Source organism: Symphodus melops, assembly GCF_947650265.1.
Source record: "Symphodus melops genome assembly, chromosome: 5".
Classification (NCBI taxonomy): domain Eukaryota; kingdom Metazoa; phylum Chordata; class Actinopteri; order Labriformes; family Labridae; genus Symphodus; species Symphodus melops.
The window spans coordinates 6,171,822-6,188,796 of NC_136695.1; the positions used below are offsets into that span (position 1 = coordinate 6,171,822).

The following is a 16,975-nucleotide window of genomic DNA, read 5'->3' on the forward strand; positions in this document are numbered from 1 at the left end:
CTGAACTGGAAACCTGAACATGTTGTGTCATTTTCTTGATAAAAAAAATAGAATTAAAGCAGTGATAATCTCCCTTTATATCGCTGTATAATGATTATACTCTAATATGTTGGATATTTTCTGCAACTCCTGCGGTCAGTGTGGAGCTCGGTCAGTCCAACATGAGTCAATGTTTAAATGTGACTAAATGAACAAAATGAGAGATGAAATTTGACTACAGATCAAGTAAAAACCTGCAAAAAAAGGGAGTACAAGTACAACAATGAAGCTGTTAAAGCTTCCTGTCCTCCTCTCCGTGATGTTTTTCTTGACCTTCGCTGTCCGAGGTGCTGAACTGGAGCGTGTTGTGTCATTTGCTTAGAAATGGTATAAAACAGTAATGAGCTTAATTCATATCGGTGTTCATGATTTCACCCCAATATGTTGAAGGTTTGCTGCAACTCCTGCTCATCGTGGAGCTCAGTCAGTCCAACAGGATGTCCCAGATTCACAGTGCTGTTCAGAGGGGGGCGCTAATGCTTCAAAGGATTGTGTTTTTAAAAGACGTGACCCAAGAAGAAGAAAAGCAGAGCTCTGTGTTCTACGAGGTTCTCAGACCAGACTTAAAGAACCGTGATTCCGGAGCAGGAAGTATTCAGCCCTCATCGTCTGATCTACTAAAATGTCTGGAAGAGGAAAGGGAGGTAAAGGACTCGGCAAAGGAGGCGCCAAGCGTCACCGTAAAGTCCTCCGTGATAACATCCAGGGAATCACCAAGCCCGCCATCCGCCGTCTTGCTCGCCGTGGTGGTGTGAAGCGTATCTCCGGTCTGATCTACGAGGAGACCCGCGGTGTGTTGAAGGTGTTCCTGGAGAACGTGATCCGTGATGCCGTCACTTACACCGAGCATGCCAAGAGGAAGACCGTGACCGCCATGGATGTGGTGTACGCCCTGAAGAGACAGGGACGCACTCTGTACGGCTTCGGAGGTTAAACCTGATCCTGACCCGCTCATACTCAAACCCAAAGGCTCTTTTAAGAGCCACACACTCAATCTGAAGAGTCATTTCTCAATGTCTATATCTCTATCATAAGCCAGTAATACGCCGTGTAAACTGCTTGTATTTGTGCTTTTTAACGAACACAGCACTTACAATGTTGCAATAACAACGGAAGGAAAGAACAGTCTCGTGAAGGGCGGGAATAGTGTTACAAACATCAACCTCAATAATTAAAGGCTTTGACTCGAGTGTAAAAACCAAAGAGCACCGGATACTAGACCTTACTTTTTATCGAAAACGACATGATACAAATGAGTCCTGTACTTCAGCCTCCTCGCAGTTAACGCACATATTCGACACAATAAATACAGTCAAGAGGCTTATTAAAAATCATGATGTTCATGATACATGAATAACATCATTGCACTCTTCATGAACCTCATGTTAACACACATGAGGCTTTACTTACGTCCATGAGGTATTAGGCCACATGTCAAACAAGTAGGACTGAAACATGTAAAAGTAGTGCTGCATTCACTTTTGAGGAACAGCTCAAAGTAAAGAAGGTACAATGCTAAAGGCATGCATGTGAACCAACAACAAAAAGATAGAACAATACAAATAACAAGGTAGGTTTAAATATGTATTCAAGTCCTTTTTTAGGCCTACACCGTCAACTTACATTGGTTATTACACAGTAAATATAGGCTATCAATAGTAATAGTGGAATATTTGTCTCAACTTTCTCGAGGCTCGAAATGAGAAGATCATTTGGGAATTGGCAGTCTTCTGTTTACACCATTTTAATATTGAGTATGTGTCGGTCAAAACTCTGGTCTTTTTCCCTCTGAGGGGTTTCACTGCTGTCTCTTTCCTCCACTATCTTGCATGTTGACATGTTGCTGTCTTGATGGGCTGTACAGTTAACGGCTCAAGGTAACCTCGGGCATTTGTTGGCTTCATTTGTGAGTCGGCATGGCCTACTATATTTGGATGGCAACATCTGGAATAACGACTGAGATAGTTCAGGGAAACGGATTTCGGACCAAGCCCGCTCACTCCACACAAAGCACGGCCCCGAGAGCCCAAGCTCCAGCCAATCCCCTGTGAGCAACAGCACGCCCTCATTTGCATCAGCAGCAAATAAAGAGAGACTCCCGACCAGGCGTAGCCATCTGATCCTGAGACCACCACTCAGAAATCATGCCTGAAACCGTGAAAGCGCCCAAGAAGGGCTCCAAGAAAGCCGTGTCTAAGGCCACCAAGACCGGCAAGAAGAGGAGGAGGACCAGGAAAGAGAGCTACGCCATCTACGTCTACAAGGTCCTGAAGCAGGTCCACCCCGACACCGGTATCTCCTCCAAGGCTATGGGCATCATGAACTCCTTCGTGAGCGACATCTTTGAGCGCATCGCTGGGGAGGCATCCCGCCTGGCTCACTACAACAAGCGCTCCACCATCACCTCCAGGGAGATCCAGACCGCCGTCCGTCTGCTGCTGCCCGGTGAGCTGGCCAAGCACGCCGTGTCCGAGGGCACCAAGGCTGTGACCAAGTACACCAGCTCCAAGTAAACCCGCTGATAACCAGCAACAACATAACGGTCCTTTTCAGGACCACCCAACCCTTCCTTCAAGAGCTCAACTCCAATTCATATATTACAACATGCATGTGCATATTCCTTTCTTTCATTTGCACACTGCAATACATCTTCTACCCCTTTTCACAAACCTATCCATTCTTTCAACACGCCCCAATTCAAGGCAACTTTACTTTCACGCTTTCTTCATCTGGACAACATAAACCCACTCATTCACCTATTCACAAGGCTTCAATATATCACACTGCAACTTAGTGCTCACTGTGTAAGCTTACTGCAAGCGAGACCAACTTTCTGGATACTAATACTCTATACAAACGGCAGACATATCTAATGTTTACACAAGACACACATTAATGTTAGACAACACATCAAAACCTACTTTTGTCAGTGAACATCTGACTTACGCATTCCTCATGTATTGGAACATTTAACCCTTTACATTAGCTTATTACATGTATAGGAGACTGAATTTCATTGTATCACAAACCTCGCAGCAAGCCTGCGACTCAACACCCAGGGAGACAAAACCCACACTTACCGCGAGGGAGATTAAATCCCCCCGCGACAAATTACGTTTTTTGAATTAAATTGAAAAAGCGCGAACCAAACACCGCGATTTTAAAGCTTTTACACATCCACACAAATCTTCCAAATAAAACAGAGGACAAAAAGTTGCGTAAACAATATTGAGTATCTCAAAGGTAAGTAGATTTTACAAAGTACTTACCTGCAAAATACAGGACAAGTGCAGACGCATTCAATTGGCCTTCCAGGTTGCAGCTGAGGTGTGGGCGGAAGTGCTCACCTGAGACAACCCGGCACAACTGTTCCGTCGTTGTCAGTTCCATCTGAGGTGCTGCTCTGCTTTACAATAATATTGCATGAATTTTTTCCCTTTCCTCTCAAAAGAAAGAATATTTTAAAGGAATATTCCACCTCCGCGGCCAAAAATATTAGATGTCATTGTCTCAGATTTCCGATCTCCCCTAAAGCCAAAGAGGTGAACTTTAAAACATTCAATGACATTTATCCATGTGCTGAATTTCTAAGACGGATATTTCATTTGGACAGTAAAACAGAAACAGAAACACTTGAGCACTTGAAGTTTTCCTGCAAGGTATGTGATTTATTTTGGAAGAATTTCACAAGTTGGACAGCCCGTAATAACATGGATGTGCCTCCCCTGACATCCAACAGTGTGAAACTTGGTTTTATAATGGAGGACAGAAAATTAGAATTTAACTTAAATAACTTACTTGTACTTGCCAAATATTTTCTACACAAATGTAAATACTCAAATACTGCCCCACTCTTCAGCATGTGTTTGAAGGAGCTGCAGCTTTATGTTGATTCTTTGAAACTTATGAAATCAAGGAAGGCCCTATATGTCTATGTGAGAGCTTGTCAGGTTTTGATTGATTGTTGTTTTTTTCTGTTTGTTGCTCTGTTGTACAAAACAAACAAAAACAATAACATTGCACCGTGTATGTAATGAAACAAAAACTATTAAATGCCCATCTGCTCGTAATATGGGCTTTCAAGTCGTTAGAAAATACCTTTTAACCAGCTCAATCCAAAATAAACACAAAAGTGCTCACATATCTTTGGGTGTGCCACAATTACATGTGGGACAATAACTACAGGGCTTGGACCTCTTAACATAAAACAAACCAATCAATAACTAATGATGAGGATATTTACTGTCAAGACAAACGCTCATTTCATACAGCCTTTGCTGATTTGATTAGTTTCTCAGCTTCTGGGTAAGACTAGGCTGTGCTTCAGAGACAGTAACCTGCTCTCCACACAAATGGAAACTGCTGTGATTCATTCAGCCCGCATTAACTCTCATGTCAGATTGTTAAGACGTACAGTTTCCAAACTTTAACTTTGTCCCCTTCTCATAAAATCTACCATTTAGTCGGACCTGGAGCTGAAACCGACAACAACAACATCATCTGTGAGTCTTTCTGACCGCCTGAGTCTGCGTGTGTTTACCTCCCCAGAAAAGTGTCCGATTAAAACGAAACTAATCAAAGTATAACGTCAATGCTCGTTTTGTTCGATTAACGGAAGCCTCTGCGCACACTAGCAACATTTTAAACGTTCACAGGTCTCATGAAGCCACTTTAGAAGCCGAAATGTGACGGAAAATCCCCGCGTGTTACACAAACACACCGGGTACCGTCGAGGTTTGAAGCCTGCTGTCGCGAAATAACGGAGCCCTGGCCCCCAAACACGAGCTGGGTCTGAAGAGAGGAGGGTTTTCTAACTGCTGCCACACATTTCTTCGTTTCAACAGATTGTCTGTCTGAGATATATCCCCACAATGTTGAAGATAAAACACAAAGTGTCGCCACATTTCAGGCGGGAGTAGGGCTTTCTGCAGGGGTTGACTCTTCACGGTTCTCATGTTCCATTTATGTCCCTCCTCCGCTCGTTCCCTCCGCACGTCCAGTGAGAGATCATCATGGCAGAAGAAGCTCCAGCAGTAGCCCCGGCGAAAGCCCCCAAGAAGAAATCGGCTCCCAAGCCCAAGAAGGAGGGACCCACCCTCCCGAAGCTCATCCTCAGCGCTGTGGCCGAGTCCAAAGAGCGCAAAGGTGTGTCTTTGGCGGCGGTGAAGAAGGCACTGGCGGCTAAAGGTGTGGATGTGAGCAAGGCTAACAAACGCATCAACACCGCCGTGATTAAGCTGGTGACAAAGGGCACTTTGTCCCAGACTAAAGGCACGGGGGCCGCAGGATCTTTCAAGCTCGCAAAGAAAGAGCCCAAAGCCGCCAAACCCGCAGCCAAGAAGGTCGCAAAGAAAGCTCCAGCCAAGGCAAAGAAGCCCGCCGCAAAGAAAGCGACACCCAAGAAGAAGGCTGCAGTCAAGAAAGTAGCAGTCAAGAAGTCCCCGAAGAAGGCAGCCGCAGCCAAGAAAACTCCGGTGAAGAAGGCAGCCAAAAAGCCTGCAGCCAAGAGCCCCAAGAAGGCTGCACCGAAGAAGGTGGCGAAGAAGACTCCCGTGAAGAAAGCTCCAGCTAAGAAAGCACCCGCAAAGAAGACTGCAGCCAAGAAGGCCAAGAAGTAAATCTTGAGACCACTATTCAAAGCATCAAAGGCTCTTTTAAGAGCCACCACAACTTCTAAAGAGTCTGTCCTAAGCAATCAGCTGTTCTCAGTTCTTTTATAATCTTGTAATACACACATATTGCACTGCACTGTTAAATGTACCTTTCTCAGGTCTGTAGCCAGCCTAATGCGTGTGCGGGCGCCTTAGTATCCTAACACATTTTTATCTTAAGCTACATGTAATTTATTCCTGCATACTGGATGTGTTATGCACTATACGTTCTTCTTTTTTCTTTTTTTAACAAAATGCTCCAAATTCTCAGTTGATTTATTCCCTCGTGATAAGATTGTGTTGTTGGTCTCGGTCTGTAGTACAGCATGATGTTACTTTTGTAGGTCCCATGGTTCCAACAGTTTGTGTTGAATTTCAGAGTGATTAGTTTGTTTTTATACTTAGAAAATATAATACCCAAAGTATCCTATAATGTCCGAATTTATTCTAGGGACTTAAAAATCATGGAGAGCAAAGGCTTTTTACAATGTCTCAAACAGTCCATGAGAAAAATGAAATCCACGGGACAATAAATCACTAAACAACTGTGCTTTCCTCCTCCATGCACGCGCAAGAAAGTGCCGTTGTTTACATCTCAATGCTGCTACTGACACCTACTGGCCACAATGAATATTGCCCTGCGGGTGATTTAAACTGAAGCGGGTGAATATCTCCTATTTAAAGTTCCACAAATCATGTAGTAGTTTTGGCAAGCAACTTCCAGAACCAAATAAAAAAAGTTCCTCGTGTTTGTCTTTGGCAACACCCTGAACCCCAAATTACTCCGACTGCTTCAACACCAGTGTGTGAATGGAGGACTAATGATGTCAAAGCACCTTGATACGTCTGAAGACTAGAAATGTTGTTTCTGGCAGATTCAACCTTAGAAAGTTAAAAAAAAATATATATATCTGAGGTAGAAAATACTCTTAATACTCTGGCATTCTGCAGCTATCGTTATTTCTCAATGAAAAGTCATTATTTCAGTAAAATTGAAATTAAGAAACCGTTCAGTAATATTCGTATTTTGTCATGTGGGATTATGGGATTTATAGTAAAATAATATACATTATTTCTGATTGTTTATTTTTTTTTAAAGTAGTTAAAAAAACAAAGCAAAACCTGTTTATGGTGGCTTGCTAAGATTGTAGAGAAGACACCATATGAACAGAAACAACAGCCCTGGTTATACTGGACGCAGGTTTGACCCCTGAAGTAAGATGTATAAACAAATGACACCTGCTGGAACACGCTGTGCCATTTGCCTTGTTGTTCTTTCTTCATCAGGGCCCTGCACTGTTAAATGTACCTTGCTCAGGTCTGTAGCCAGCTTAATGTGTCTCCGATTTTTTTTTTAATTTAAGCTACATGTAATTCATTCCTGCATACTGGATGATTTATGCACTATACTTTTTTTCCCCTACAAAATGTTCCGAATTCTCAGTTGATTTATTCCCTCGTCTCCTGATAAGTTTGTGTTGTTGGTCTCGGTCTGTAGTACAGCATGATGTTACTTTTGCAGGTCCCATGGTTCCAACAGTTTGTGTTGAATTTCAGAGTGATTAGTTTGTTTTTATACTTAGAAAATATAATACCCAAAGTATCCTATAATGTCCGAATTTATTCTAGGGACTTAAAAATCATGGAGAGCAAAGGCTTTTTACAATGTCTCAAACAGTCCATGAGAAAAATGAAATCCACGGGACAATAAATCACTAAACAACTGTGCTTTCCTCCTCCATGCACACGCAAGAAAGTGCCGTTGTTTACATCTCAATGCTGCTACTGACACCTACTGGCCACAATGAATATTGCCCTGCGGTTGATTTAAACTGAAGCGGGTGAATCTCTCCTATTTAAAGTTCCACAAATCATTTGTCCCTCGGTGGAGAGGCCAATAGCTTCAAGTGTCTCGGCCACCACTTGTCCACGTATCTCAGCTTTTCTTAGGAGAAAACTTCACTGCGCCTGTTAGAAATGGATCAGGATTTTCAGAAAACATTCAATATATTGGAATGAAATGGTTATACATCGATATGAAGGAAAATTATTAGTGTTTACACGCAACAACATGCACAACATGCTCCGGTTCAGTACCAAGGACAGCGAAAGTCAAAGCCAGGCAGGACGCGCTGACAGCTTATTGCTTTATTGCATGTTCTCGTCAATTAGTCGAACACGGCTGAGTAGCACAGACAAACACCACGGTGCATCTGCGCAGCTTCAAGACTCTCTGCGTGCCACTTTGAAAACGTTGTATACGCGTATAATTACAAGTGCTACAGCGGCAGTAGTTATGGCAATATGTGTAATCTGTGCGCGTGATATATTGGGAATTGGTTTATATTGTGTGGTTGCAGCAAGTCGTGTCCTTATTGCTGGACACGGGACTAGTTATAATATGTCATCTTGCAGTAGACAGTGGACAGTAGAGGAAGAGCTCTGAATAAATGTGGTGGCTCTTAAAAGAGCCGTTGTTGTGGTTTTGGAGCAGTAGACAGATTAAGCTCTCTCTCCGCGGATCCTTCTTGCCAGCTGGATGTCTTTGGGCATGATGGTGACCCTCTTGGCGTGGATGGCGCACAGATTGGTGTCCTCAAAGAGGCCGACCAGGTAAGCCTCGCTGGCCTCCTGCAGAGCCATGACAGCGGAGCTCTGGAAGCGCAGGTCGGTCTTGAAGTCCTGAGCGATCTCACGGACCAGACGCTGGAAGGGCAGCTTGCGGATCAGCAGCTCGGTGGATTTCTGGTACCGACGGATCTCTCTCAGAGCCACGGTACCGGGCCTGTAACGATGGGGCTTCTTCACGCCACCGGTGGCCGGGGCGCTCTTACGGGCAGCCTTGGTGGCCAGCTGCTTCCTGGGGGCTTTGCCTCCGGTGGACTTACGAGCGGTCTGCTTGGTTCTTGCCATCGTCTCTTGTCTCTCTAAACGGGAGAAAAAATGTACTTCGACACGGGCCGAGCTGCTCTTAAAGCGGAGGAGCGGGTGTGCCGCAGTGACGTTGCCTCAGACCTCCGGCCCCTGATTGGTGACGGGTTGCTTCTGGAGCTCAGCCCCGACGGGGGGAGCGAGCCCCCGCTTCGATCTCCGCTGCTCATTGGAGGAAAAGTTGTTCAAACTGTGGAGCCAAAGTCGGAGCGAGCCGCCCCCTGCTGCTCTGCTGGAAGCCTCTCTTCTGGTTGGAGGGGCAGGAAAACGCCCGCGCTCCGCGGACATATAATGGAGAGCATGTACGCCTTGGCTACATTTCTCTCAGTCCCGACTCAAGAGATAAACAACAACCATGTCTGGAAGAGGCAAGACAGGCGGAAAGGCCAGAGCAAAGGCAAAGACCCGCTCTTCCCGTGCTGGGCTCCAGTTCCCAGTCGGTCGTGTTCACAGGCTGCTGCGCAAAGGAAACTACGCCCAGCGTGTTGGAGCCGGTGCCCCCGTCTACCTGGCGGCTGTGCTGGAGTACCTGACCGCTGAGATCCTGGAGCTGGCCGGTAACGCTGCCCGTGACAACAAGAAGACCCGTATCATCCCCCGTCACTTGCAGCTGGCTGTCCGCAACGACGAGGAGCTCAACAAGCTGCTCGGAGGAGTGACCATCGCTCAGGGTGGCGTGCTGCCCAACATCCAGGCTGTCCTGCTGCCCAAGAAGACCGAGAAGGCCGCCAAGAAGTAGAGACGCACGGCGTACACTCACCAACACAACGGCTCTTTTAAGAGCCACCCACACTCCATCAAGAGAGCAATTTACCTGAATGAATGAATCTGATTATTCTGATGATTTTAATATATATTTATTTTTTGTATATTCAACGATCTTTTTGTAAATCTTGAACATCACTTATTTTTACTGGACCCCGGTCACTTTTACACACTGACACTTTAAACTGTTTACAGTATTCTATGCTATACTTAATATTTTTGTGAAACAACTTTTATTTCTTTAGCTATATTCTATTATTGTGAAACTGTGTTTATTGTTATTGCGTGGCCTGCGTCCATTTCACTGCACATCTGTATGAGCACGTGACAAATAAAAATCTTGAAATGAATCTTGACTGATGAAAATCAAATGGGCATAGTTATAGTTTGTGATAAGATACACGATGATAGGTGGGCTCAGCATAACAAAATCACAGACGTTGCTAGATAATTCATTTTAGTTGGTGTTCTGATATCAGTAGCTCCATGCGAAGCTGTTCAGCTTCACCACGCAACGAATAGTACAGGTTCATCTGCTGCACAACGGAGACACATCCGCCCTCATCTGCAACTGTGTGACGTGTCAATTAATCGCTCATTCACAAATGTTGCTTATCACGTAACTGGTGAGCTTTAATGAAGGCAAACTTCAAGCACAGTACACTTCCTTGGCCTCAATGGAAGCATCAAGGCCAGATACAGCGGGGACTCACAAATACTCAACAGCAAGACTCCAGAAAGGGCAGAGTTTTACACAGCCCAGGTCGGTACACGGATAACAAATAAACAAACATAACTCAAGTAACTTCAAGGATTGTGTAAGGAAGACGTGAGCTTTGACAAATGGAACGAACCGCGCGCACACACTCACAAGTGTTGGTTATTACTTTACTGATGATTGATGAAATCTCCTCATACGAATGATGCTGTTTAAGGAAGTACACTCATTCTCTAAAACTTTCCTTGATGACGATCTATGTATAGCCACAAGTTCTGCTGAATACACCCACATCCCATTATTATCACCACACGTCTCTGCCTCTTTTCGATATTCCACTTGAAAACATGGGAGATAATTCAGTGGTGAAACATCTTAACAGTCCATATCTGAACTGAACTCAACAACCTCTATTATTTCTGAGTAAAGTCAGAAGAATTGTCTATTTTAGAATAATGGTTGTAGTTGTGACCTTAAAGCATCAACTATCCTACTATAGTACCTATCCTACTCTTCTTTCTGCATCTTGTCCCATCTCCCCCATCCCATTTCAAGCCCGGCACAGTTTAGCAGATGGCTGTTCCGTCATGAGCCCGGGTCTGCTGAAGATTACTGCCTGTTAAAAGGAAGTTTTTTCATGCCACGCTATGACGGATTAAGGTGGGCTCTTGTAATATAGCCATCAGTAAGGTCTTTTACCTGCTTTTTGTAAACATAACAATGAGCATGGTCTTGTTACCTGCTCTTTTGTTAATGTTAACAGACAAACAGTAACGTCCTTTACCTGCTTTTTGTAAAGTGTCTCGAGATAACACCTGTTATGAATTGCCGCTATACAAAAAAAGATTGATTGATTGATTTATTGATTGAACGAGAAGAGGATCATTTGAAAATAGAATGATTAAAAGTAGAATAATAATCTCTGGAGAAAAGAAAGTCCATCACTCCGGCCACTTGTATTTACATGCAGTCATCATATGTTTTAAAGAGTCTGTTAAAGCTTCCTGTCCTCCTCTCCTTGATATTTTTCTTGACCTTCGCTGTCCCAGGTGCTGAACTGGAAACCTGAACATGTTGTGTCATTTTCTTGATAAAAAAAATAGAATTAAAGCAGTGATAATCTCCCTTTATATCGCTGTATAATGATTATACTCTAATATGTTGGATATTTTCTGCAACTCCTGCGGTCAGTGTGGAGCTCGGTCAGTCCAACATGAGTCAATGTTTAAATGTGACTAAATGAACAAAATGAGAGATGAAATTTGACTACAGATCAAGTAAAAACCTGCAAAAAAAGGGAGTACAAGTACAACAATGAAGCTGTTAAAGCTTCCTGTCCTCCTCTCCGTGATGTTTTTCTTGACCTTCGCTGTCCGAGGTGCTGAACTGGAGCGTGTTGTGTCATTTGCTTAGAAATGGTATAAAACAGTAATGAGCTTAATTCATATCGGTGTTCATGATTTCACCCCAATATGTTGAAGGTTTGCTGCAACTCCTGCTCATCGTGGAGCTCAGTCAGTCCAACAGGATGTCCCAGATTCACAGTGCTGTTCAGAGGGGGGCGCTAATGCTTCAAAGGATTGTGTTTTTAAAAGACGTGACCCAAGAAGAAGAAAAGCAGAGCTCTGTGTTCTACGAGGTTCTCAGACCAGACTTAAAGAACCGTGATTCCGGAGCAGGAAGTATTCAGCCCTCATCGTCTGATCTACTAAAATGTCTGGAAGAGGAAAGGGAGGTAAAGGACTCGGCAAAGGAGGCGCCAAGCGTCACCGTAAAGTCCTCCGTGATAACATCCAGGGAATCACCAAGCCCGCCATCCGCCGTCTTGCTCGCCGTGGTGGTGTGAAGCGTATCTCCGGTCTGATCTACGAGGAGACCCGCGGTGTGTTGAAGGTGTTCCTGGAGAACGTGATCCGTGATGCCGTCACTTACACCGAGCATGCCAAGAGGAAGACCGTGACCGCCATGGATGTGGTGTACGCCCTGAAGAGACAGGGACGCACTCTGTACGGCTTCGGAGGTTAAACCTGATCCTGACCCGCTCATACTCAAACCCAAAGGCTCTTTTAAGAGCCACACACTCAATCTGAAGAGTCATTTCTCAATGTCTATATCTCTATCATAAGCCAGTAATACGCCGTGTAAACTGCTTGTATTTGTGCTTTTTAACGAACACAGCACTTACAATGTTGCAATAACAACGGAAGGAAAGAACAGTCTCGTGAAGGGCGGGAATAGTGTTACAAACATCAACCTCAATAATTAAAGGCTTTGACTCGAGTGTAAAAACCAAAGAGCACCGGATACTAGACCTTATTTTTTATCGAAAACGACATGATACAAATGAGTCCTGTACTTCAGCCTCCTCGCAGTTAACGCACATATTCGACACAATAAATACAGTCAAGAGGCTTATTAAAAATCATGATGTTCATGATACATGAATAACATCATTGCACTCTTCATGAACCTCATGTTAACACACATGAGGCTTTACTTACGTCCATGAGGTATTAGGCCACATGTCAAACAAGTAGGACTGAAACATGTAAAAGTAGTGCTGCATTCACTTTTGAGGAACAGCTCAAAGTAAAGAAGGTACAATGCTAAAGGCATGCATGTGAACCAACAACAAAAAGATAGAACAATACAAATAACAAGGTAGGTTTAAATATGTATTCAAGTCCTTTTTTAGGCCTACACCGTCAACTTACATTGGTTATTACACAGTAAATATAGGCTATCAATAGTAATAGTGGAATATTTGTCTCAACTTTCTCGAGGCTCGAAATGAGAAGATCATTTGGGAATTGGCAGTCTTCTGTTTACACCATTTTAATATTGAGTATGTGTCGGTCAAAACTCTGGTCTTTTTCCCTCTGAGGGGTTTCACTGCTGTCTCTTTCCTCCACTATCTTGCATGTTGACATGTTGCTGTCTTGATGGGCTGTACAGTTAACGGCTCAAGGTAACCTCGGGCATTTGTTGGCTTCATTTGTGAGTCGGCATGGCCTACTATATTTGGATGGCAACATCTGGAATAACGACTGAGATAGTTCAGGGAAACGGATTTCGGACCAAGCCCGCTCACTCCACACAAAGCACGGCCCCGAGAGCCCAAGCTCCAGCCAATCCCCTGTGAGCAACAGCACGCCCTCATTTGCATCAGCAGCAAATAAAGAGAGACTCCCGACCAGGCGTAGCCATCTGATCCTGAGACCACCACTCAGAAATCATGCCTGAAACCGTGAAAGCGCCCAAGAAGGGCTCCAAGAAAGCCGTGTCTAAGGCCACCAAGACCGGCAAGAAGAGGAGGAGGACCAGGAAAGAGAGCTACGCCATCTACGTCTACAAGGTCCTGAAGCAGGTCCACCCCGACACCGGTATCTCCTCCAAGGCTATGGGCATCATGAACTCCTTCGTGAGCGACATCTTTGAGCGCATCGCTGGGGAGGCATCCCGCCTGGCTCACTACAACAAGCGCTCCACCATCACCTCCAGGGAGATCCAGACCGCCGTCCGTCTGCTGCTGCCCGGTGAGCTGGCCAAGCACGCCGTGTCCGAGGGCACCAAGGCTGTGACCAAGTACACCAGCTCCAAGTAAACCCGCTGATAACCAGCAACAACATAACGGTCCTTTTCAGGACCACCCAACCCTTCCTTCAAGAGCTCAACTCCAATTCATATATTACAACATGCATGTGCATATTCCTTTCTTTCATTTGCACACTGCAATACATCTTCTACCCCTTTTCACAAACCTATCCATTCTTTCAACACGCCCCAATTCAAGGCAACTTTACTTTCACGCTTTCTTCATCTGGACAACATAAACCCACTCATTCACCTATTCACAAGGCTTCAATATATCACACTGCAACTTAGTGCTCACTGTGTAAGCTTACTGCAAGCGAGACCAACTTTCTGGATACTAATACTCTATACAAACGGCAGACATATCTAATGTTTACACAAGACACACATTAATGTTAGACAACACATCAAAACCTACTTTTGTCAGTGAACATCTGACTTACGCATTCCTCATGTATTGGAACATTTAACCCTTTACATTAGCTTATTACATGTATAGGAGACTGAATTTCATTGTATCACAAACCTCGCAGCAAGCCTGCGACTCAACACCCAGGGAGACAAAACCCACACTTACCGCGAGGGAGATTAAATCCCCCCGCGACAAATTACGTTTTTTGAATTAAATTGAAAAAGCGCGAACCAAACACCGCGATTTTAAAGCTTTTACACATCCACACAAATCTTCCAAATAAAACAGAGGACAAAAAGTTGCGTAAACAATATTGAGTATCTCAAAGGTAAGTAGATTTTACAAAGTACTTACCTGCAAAATACAGGACAAGTGCAGACGCATTCAATTGGCCTTCCAGGTTGCAGCTGAGGTGTGGGCGGAAGTGCTCACCTGAGACAACCCGGCACAACTGTTCCGTCGTTGTCAGTTCCATCTGAGGTGCTGCTCTGCTTTACAATAATATTGCATGAATTTTTTCCCTTTCCTCTCAAAAGAAAGAATATTTTAAAGGAATATTCCACCTCCGCGGCCAAAAATATTAGATGTCATTGTCTCAGATTTCCGATCTCCCCTAAAGCCAAAGAGGTGAACTTTAAAACATTCAATGACATTTATCCATGTGCTGAATTTCTAAGACGGATATTTCATTTGGACAGTAAAACAGAAACAGAAACACTTGAGCACTTGAAGTTTTCCTGCAAGGTATGTGATTTATTTTGGAAGAATTTCACAAGTTGGACAGCCCGTAATAACATGGAGGTGCCTCCCCTGACATCCAACAGTGTGAAACTTGGTTTTATAATGGAGGACAGAAAATTAGAATTTAACTTAAATAACTTACTTGTACTTGCCAAATATTTTCTACACAAATGTAAATACTCAAATACTGCCCCACTCTTCAGCATGTGTTTGAAGGAGCTGCAGCTTTATGTTGATTCTTTGAAACTTATGAAATCAAGGAAGGCCCTATATGTCTATGTGAGAGCTTGTCAGGTTTTGATTGATTGTTGTTTTTTTCTGTTTGTTGCTCTGTTGTACAAAACAAACAAAAACAATAACATTGCACCGTGTATGTAATGAAACAAAAACTATTAAATGCCCATCTGCTCGTAATATGGGCTTTCAAGTCGTTAGAAAATACCTTTTAACCAGCTCAATCCAAAATAAACACAAAAGTGCTCACATATCTTTGGGTGTGCCACAATTACATGTGGGACAATAACTACAGGGCTTGGACCTCTTAACATAAAACAAACCAATCAATAACTAATGATGAGGATATTTACTGTCAAGACAAACGCTCATTTCATACAGCCTTTGCTGATTTGATTAGTTTCTCAGCTTCTGGGTAAGACTAGGCTGTGCTTCAGAGACAGTAACCTGCTCTCCACACAAATGGAAACTGCTGTGATTCATTCAGCCCGCATTAACTCTCATGTCAGATTGTTAAGACGTACAGTTTCCAAACTTTAACTTTGTCCCCTTCTCATAAAATCTACCATTTAGTCGGACCTGGAGCTGAAACCGACAACAACAACATCATCTGTGAGTCTTTCTGACCGCCTGAGTCTGCGTGTGTTTACCTCCCCAGAAAAGTGTCCGATTAAAACGAAACTAATCAAAGTATAACGTCAATGCTCGTTTTGTTCGATTAACGGAAGCCTCTGCGCACACTAGCAACATTTTAAACGTTCACAGGTCTCATGAAGCCACTTTAGAAGCCGAAATGTGACGGAAAATCCCCGCGTGTTACACAAACACACCGGGTACCGTCGAGGTTTGAAGCCTGCTGTCGCGAAATAACGGAGCCCTGGCCCCCAAACACGAGCTGGGTCTGAAGAGAGGAGGGTTTTCTAACTGCTGCCACACATTTCTTCGTTTCAACAGATTGTCTGTCTGAGATATATCCCCACAATGTTGAAGATAAAACACAAAGTGTCGCCACATTTCAGGCGGGAGTAGGGCTTTCTGCAGGGGTTGACTCTTCACGGTTCTCATGTTCCATTTATGTCCCTCCTCCGCTCGTTCGCTCCGCACGTCCAGTGAGAGATCATCATGGCAGAAGAAGCTCCAGCAGTAGCCCCGGCGAAAGCCCCCAAGAAGAAATCGGCTCCCAAGCCCAAGAAGGAGGGACCCACCCTCCCGAAGCTCATCCTCAGCGCTGTGGCCGAGTCCAAAGAGCGCAAAGGTGTGTCTTTGGCGGCGGTGAAGAAGGCACTGGCGGCTAAAGGTGTGGATGTGAGCAAGGCTAACAAACGCATCAACACCGCCGTGATTAAGCTGGTGACAAAGGGCACTTTGTCCCAGACTAAAGGCACGGGGGCCGCAGGATCTTTCAAGCTCGCAAAGAAAGAGCCCAAAGCCGCCAAACCCGCAGCCAAGAAGGTCGCAAAGAAAGCTCCAGCCAAGGCAAAGAAGCCCGCCGCAAAGAAAGCGACACCCAAGAAGAAGGCTGCAGTCAAGAAAGTAGCAGTCAAGAAGTCCCCGAAGAAGGCAGCCGCAGCCAAGAAAACTCCGGTGAAGAAGGCAGCCAAAAAGCCTGCAGCCAAGAGCCCCAAGAAGGCTGCACCGAAGAAGGTGGCGAAGAAGACTCCCGTGAAGAAAGCTCCAGCTAAGAAAGCACCCGCAAAGAAGACTGCAGCCAAGAAGGCCAAGAAGTAAATCTTGAGACCACTATTCAAAGCATCAAAGGCTCTTTTAAGAGCCACCACAACTTCTAAAGAGTCTGTCCTAAGCAATCAGCTGTTCTCAGTTCTTTTATAATCTTGTAATACACACATATTGCACTGCACTGTTAAATGTACCTTTCTCAGGTCTGTAGCC

The 16,975-nt window shown here is 44.4% G+C and overlaps 7 protein-coding genes across 7 annotated transcripts; 6 read left to right on the forward strand and 1 right to left on the reverse strand.

Moving 5' to 3' along the window:
* The first annotated feature begins 602 nt into the window (after positions 1-602).
* On the forward strand, positions 603-1,026 carry LOC306824408 (histone H4). Its single transcript, XM_079344531.1, has one exon. The coding sequence runs from the start codon at positions 662-664 to the stop codon at positions 971-973; it is 312 nt and encodes a 103-aa protein (XP_079200657.1). The 5' UTR covers positions 603-661; the 3' UTR covers positions 974-1,026.
* Positions 1,027-2,133: 1,107 nt separating this feature from the next.
* LOC306824403 (histone H2B 1/2-like) lies at positions 2,134-2,602 on the forward strand. Its single transcript, XM_079344524.1, has one exon. The coding sequence runs from the start codon at positions 2,184-2,186 to the stop codon at positions 2,550-2,552; it is 369 nt and encodes a 122-aa protein (XP_079200650.1). The 5' UTR covers positions 2,134-2,183; the 3' UTR covers positions 2,553-2,602.
* A 2,114-nt stretch (positions 2,603-4,716) lies between these two features.
* On the forward strand, positions 4,717-16,839 carry LOC306823308 (uncharacterized protein). Its single transcript, XM_079342765.1, has 4 exons — positions 4,717-5,645; positions 8,226-8,466; positions 8,629-8,871; positions 16,200-16,839. Exons 1-4 carry the CDS (start codon positions 5,052-5,054, stop codon positions 16,811-16,813), a joined length of 1,692 nt encoding a protein of 563 aa, XP_079198891.1. The 5' UTR covers positions 4,717-5,051; the 3' UTR covers positions 16,814-16,839.
* Positions 8,169-8,647, reverse strand: LOC306824396 (histone H3.2). The gene has a single exon (XM_079344517.1). It carries the CDS (start codon positions 8,601-8,603, stop codon positions 8,193-8,195), a length of 411 nt encoding a protein of 136 aa, XP_079200643.1. The 5' UTR covers positions 8,604-8,647; the 3' UTR covers positions 8,169-8,192.
* LOC306824401 (histone H2A) lies at positions 8,956-9,422 on the forward strand. Its single transcript, XM_079344522.1, has one exon. It carries the CDS (start codon positions 8,977-8,979, stop codon positions 9,358-9,360), a length of 384 nt encoding a protein of 127 aa, XP_079200648.1. The 5' UTR covers positions 8,956-8,976; the 3' UTR covers positions 9,361-9,422.
* Positions 11,759-12,182, forward strand: LOC306824409 (histone H4). Its single transcript, XM_079344532.1, has one exon. It carries the CDS (start codon positions 11,818-11,820, stop codon positions 12,127-12,129), a length of 312 nt encoding a protein of 103 aa, XP_079200658.1. The 5' UTR covers positions 11,759-11,817; the 3' UTR covers positions 12,130-12,182.
* LOC306824405 (histone H2B 1/2-like) lies at positions 13,290-13,758 on the forward strand. Its single transcript, XM_079344528.1, has one exon. The coding sequence runs from the start codon at positions 13,340-13,342 to the stop codon at positions 13,706-13,708; it is 369 nt and encodes a 122-aa protein (XP_079200654.1). The 5' UTR covers positions 13,290-13,339; the 3' UTR covers positions 13,709-13,758.
* Positions 16,840-16,975: the final 136 nt, after the last annotated feature.

Excerpts from the sequence above, each read along its gene's own strand:
- LOC306824408 (XM_079344531.1), top strand. The coding sequence starts at position 662 with ATGTCTGGAAGAGGAAAGGGAGGTAAAGGACTCGGCAAAGGAGGCGCC.
- LOC306824403 (XM_079344524.1), top strand. The coding sequence starts at position 2,184 with ATGCCTGAAACCGTGAAAGCGCCCAAGAAGGGCTCCAAGAAAGCCGTG.
- LOC306823308 (XM_079342765.1), top strand. The coding sequence starts at position 5,052 with ATGGCAGAAGAAGCTCCAGCAGTAGCCCCGGCGAAAGCCCCCAAGAAG. Across the intron at positions 8,467-8,628 it reads GGATCTCTCTCAGAGCCACG|AAAAAATGTACTTCGACACG; the intron begins GTACCGGGCCTG and ends TCTAAACGGGAG. Across the intron at positions 8,872-16,199 it reads TGCTGGAAGCCTCTCTTCTG|AGATCATCATGGCAGAAGAA; the intron begins GTTGGAGGGGCA and ends ACGTCCAGTGAG.
- LOC306824396 (XM_079344517.1), bottom strand. The coding sequence starts at position 8,603 with ATGGCAAGAACCAAGCAGACCGCTCGTAAGTCCACCGGAGGCAAAGCC.
- LOC306824401 (XM_079344522.1), top strand. The coding sequence starts at position 8,977 with ATGTCTGGAAGAGGCAAGACAGGCGGAAAGGCCAGAGCAAAGGCAAAG.
- LOC306824409 (XM_079344532.1), top strand. The coding sequence starts at position 11,818 with ATGTCTGGAAGAGGAAAGGGAGGTAAAGGACTCGGCAAAGGAGGCGCC.
- LOC306824405 (XM_079344528.1), top strand. The coding sequence starts at position 13,340 with ATGCCTGAAACCGTGAAAGCGCCCAAGAAGGGCTCCAAGAAAGCCGTG.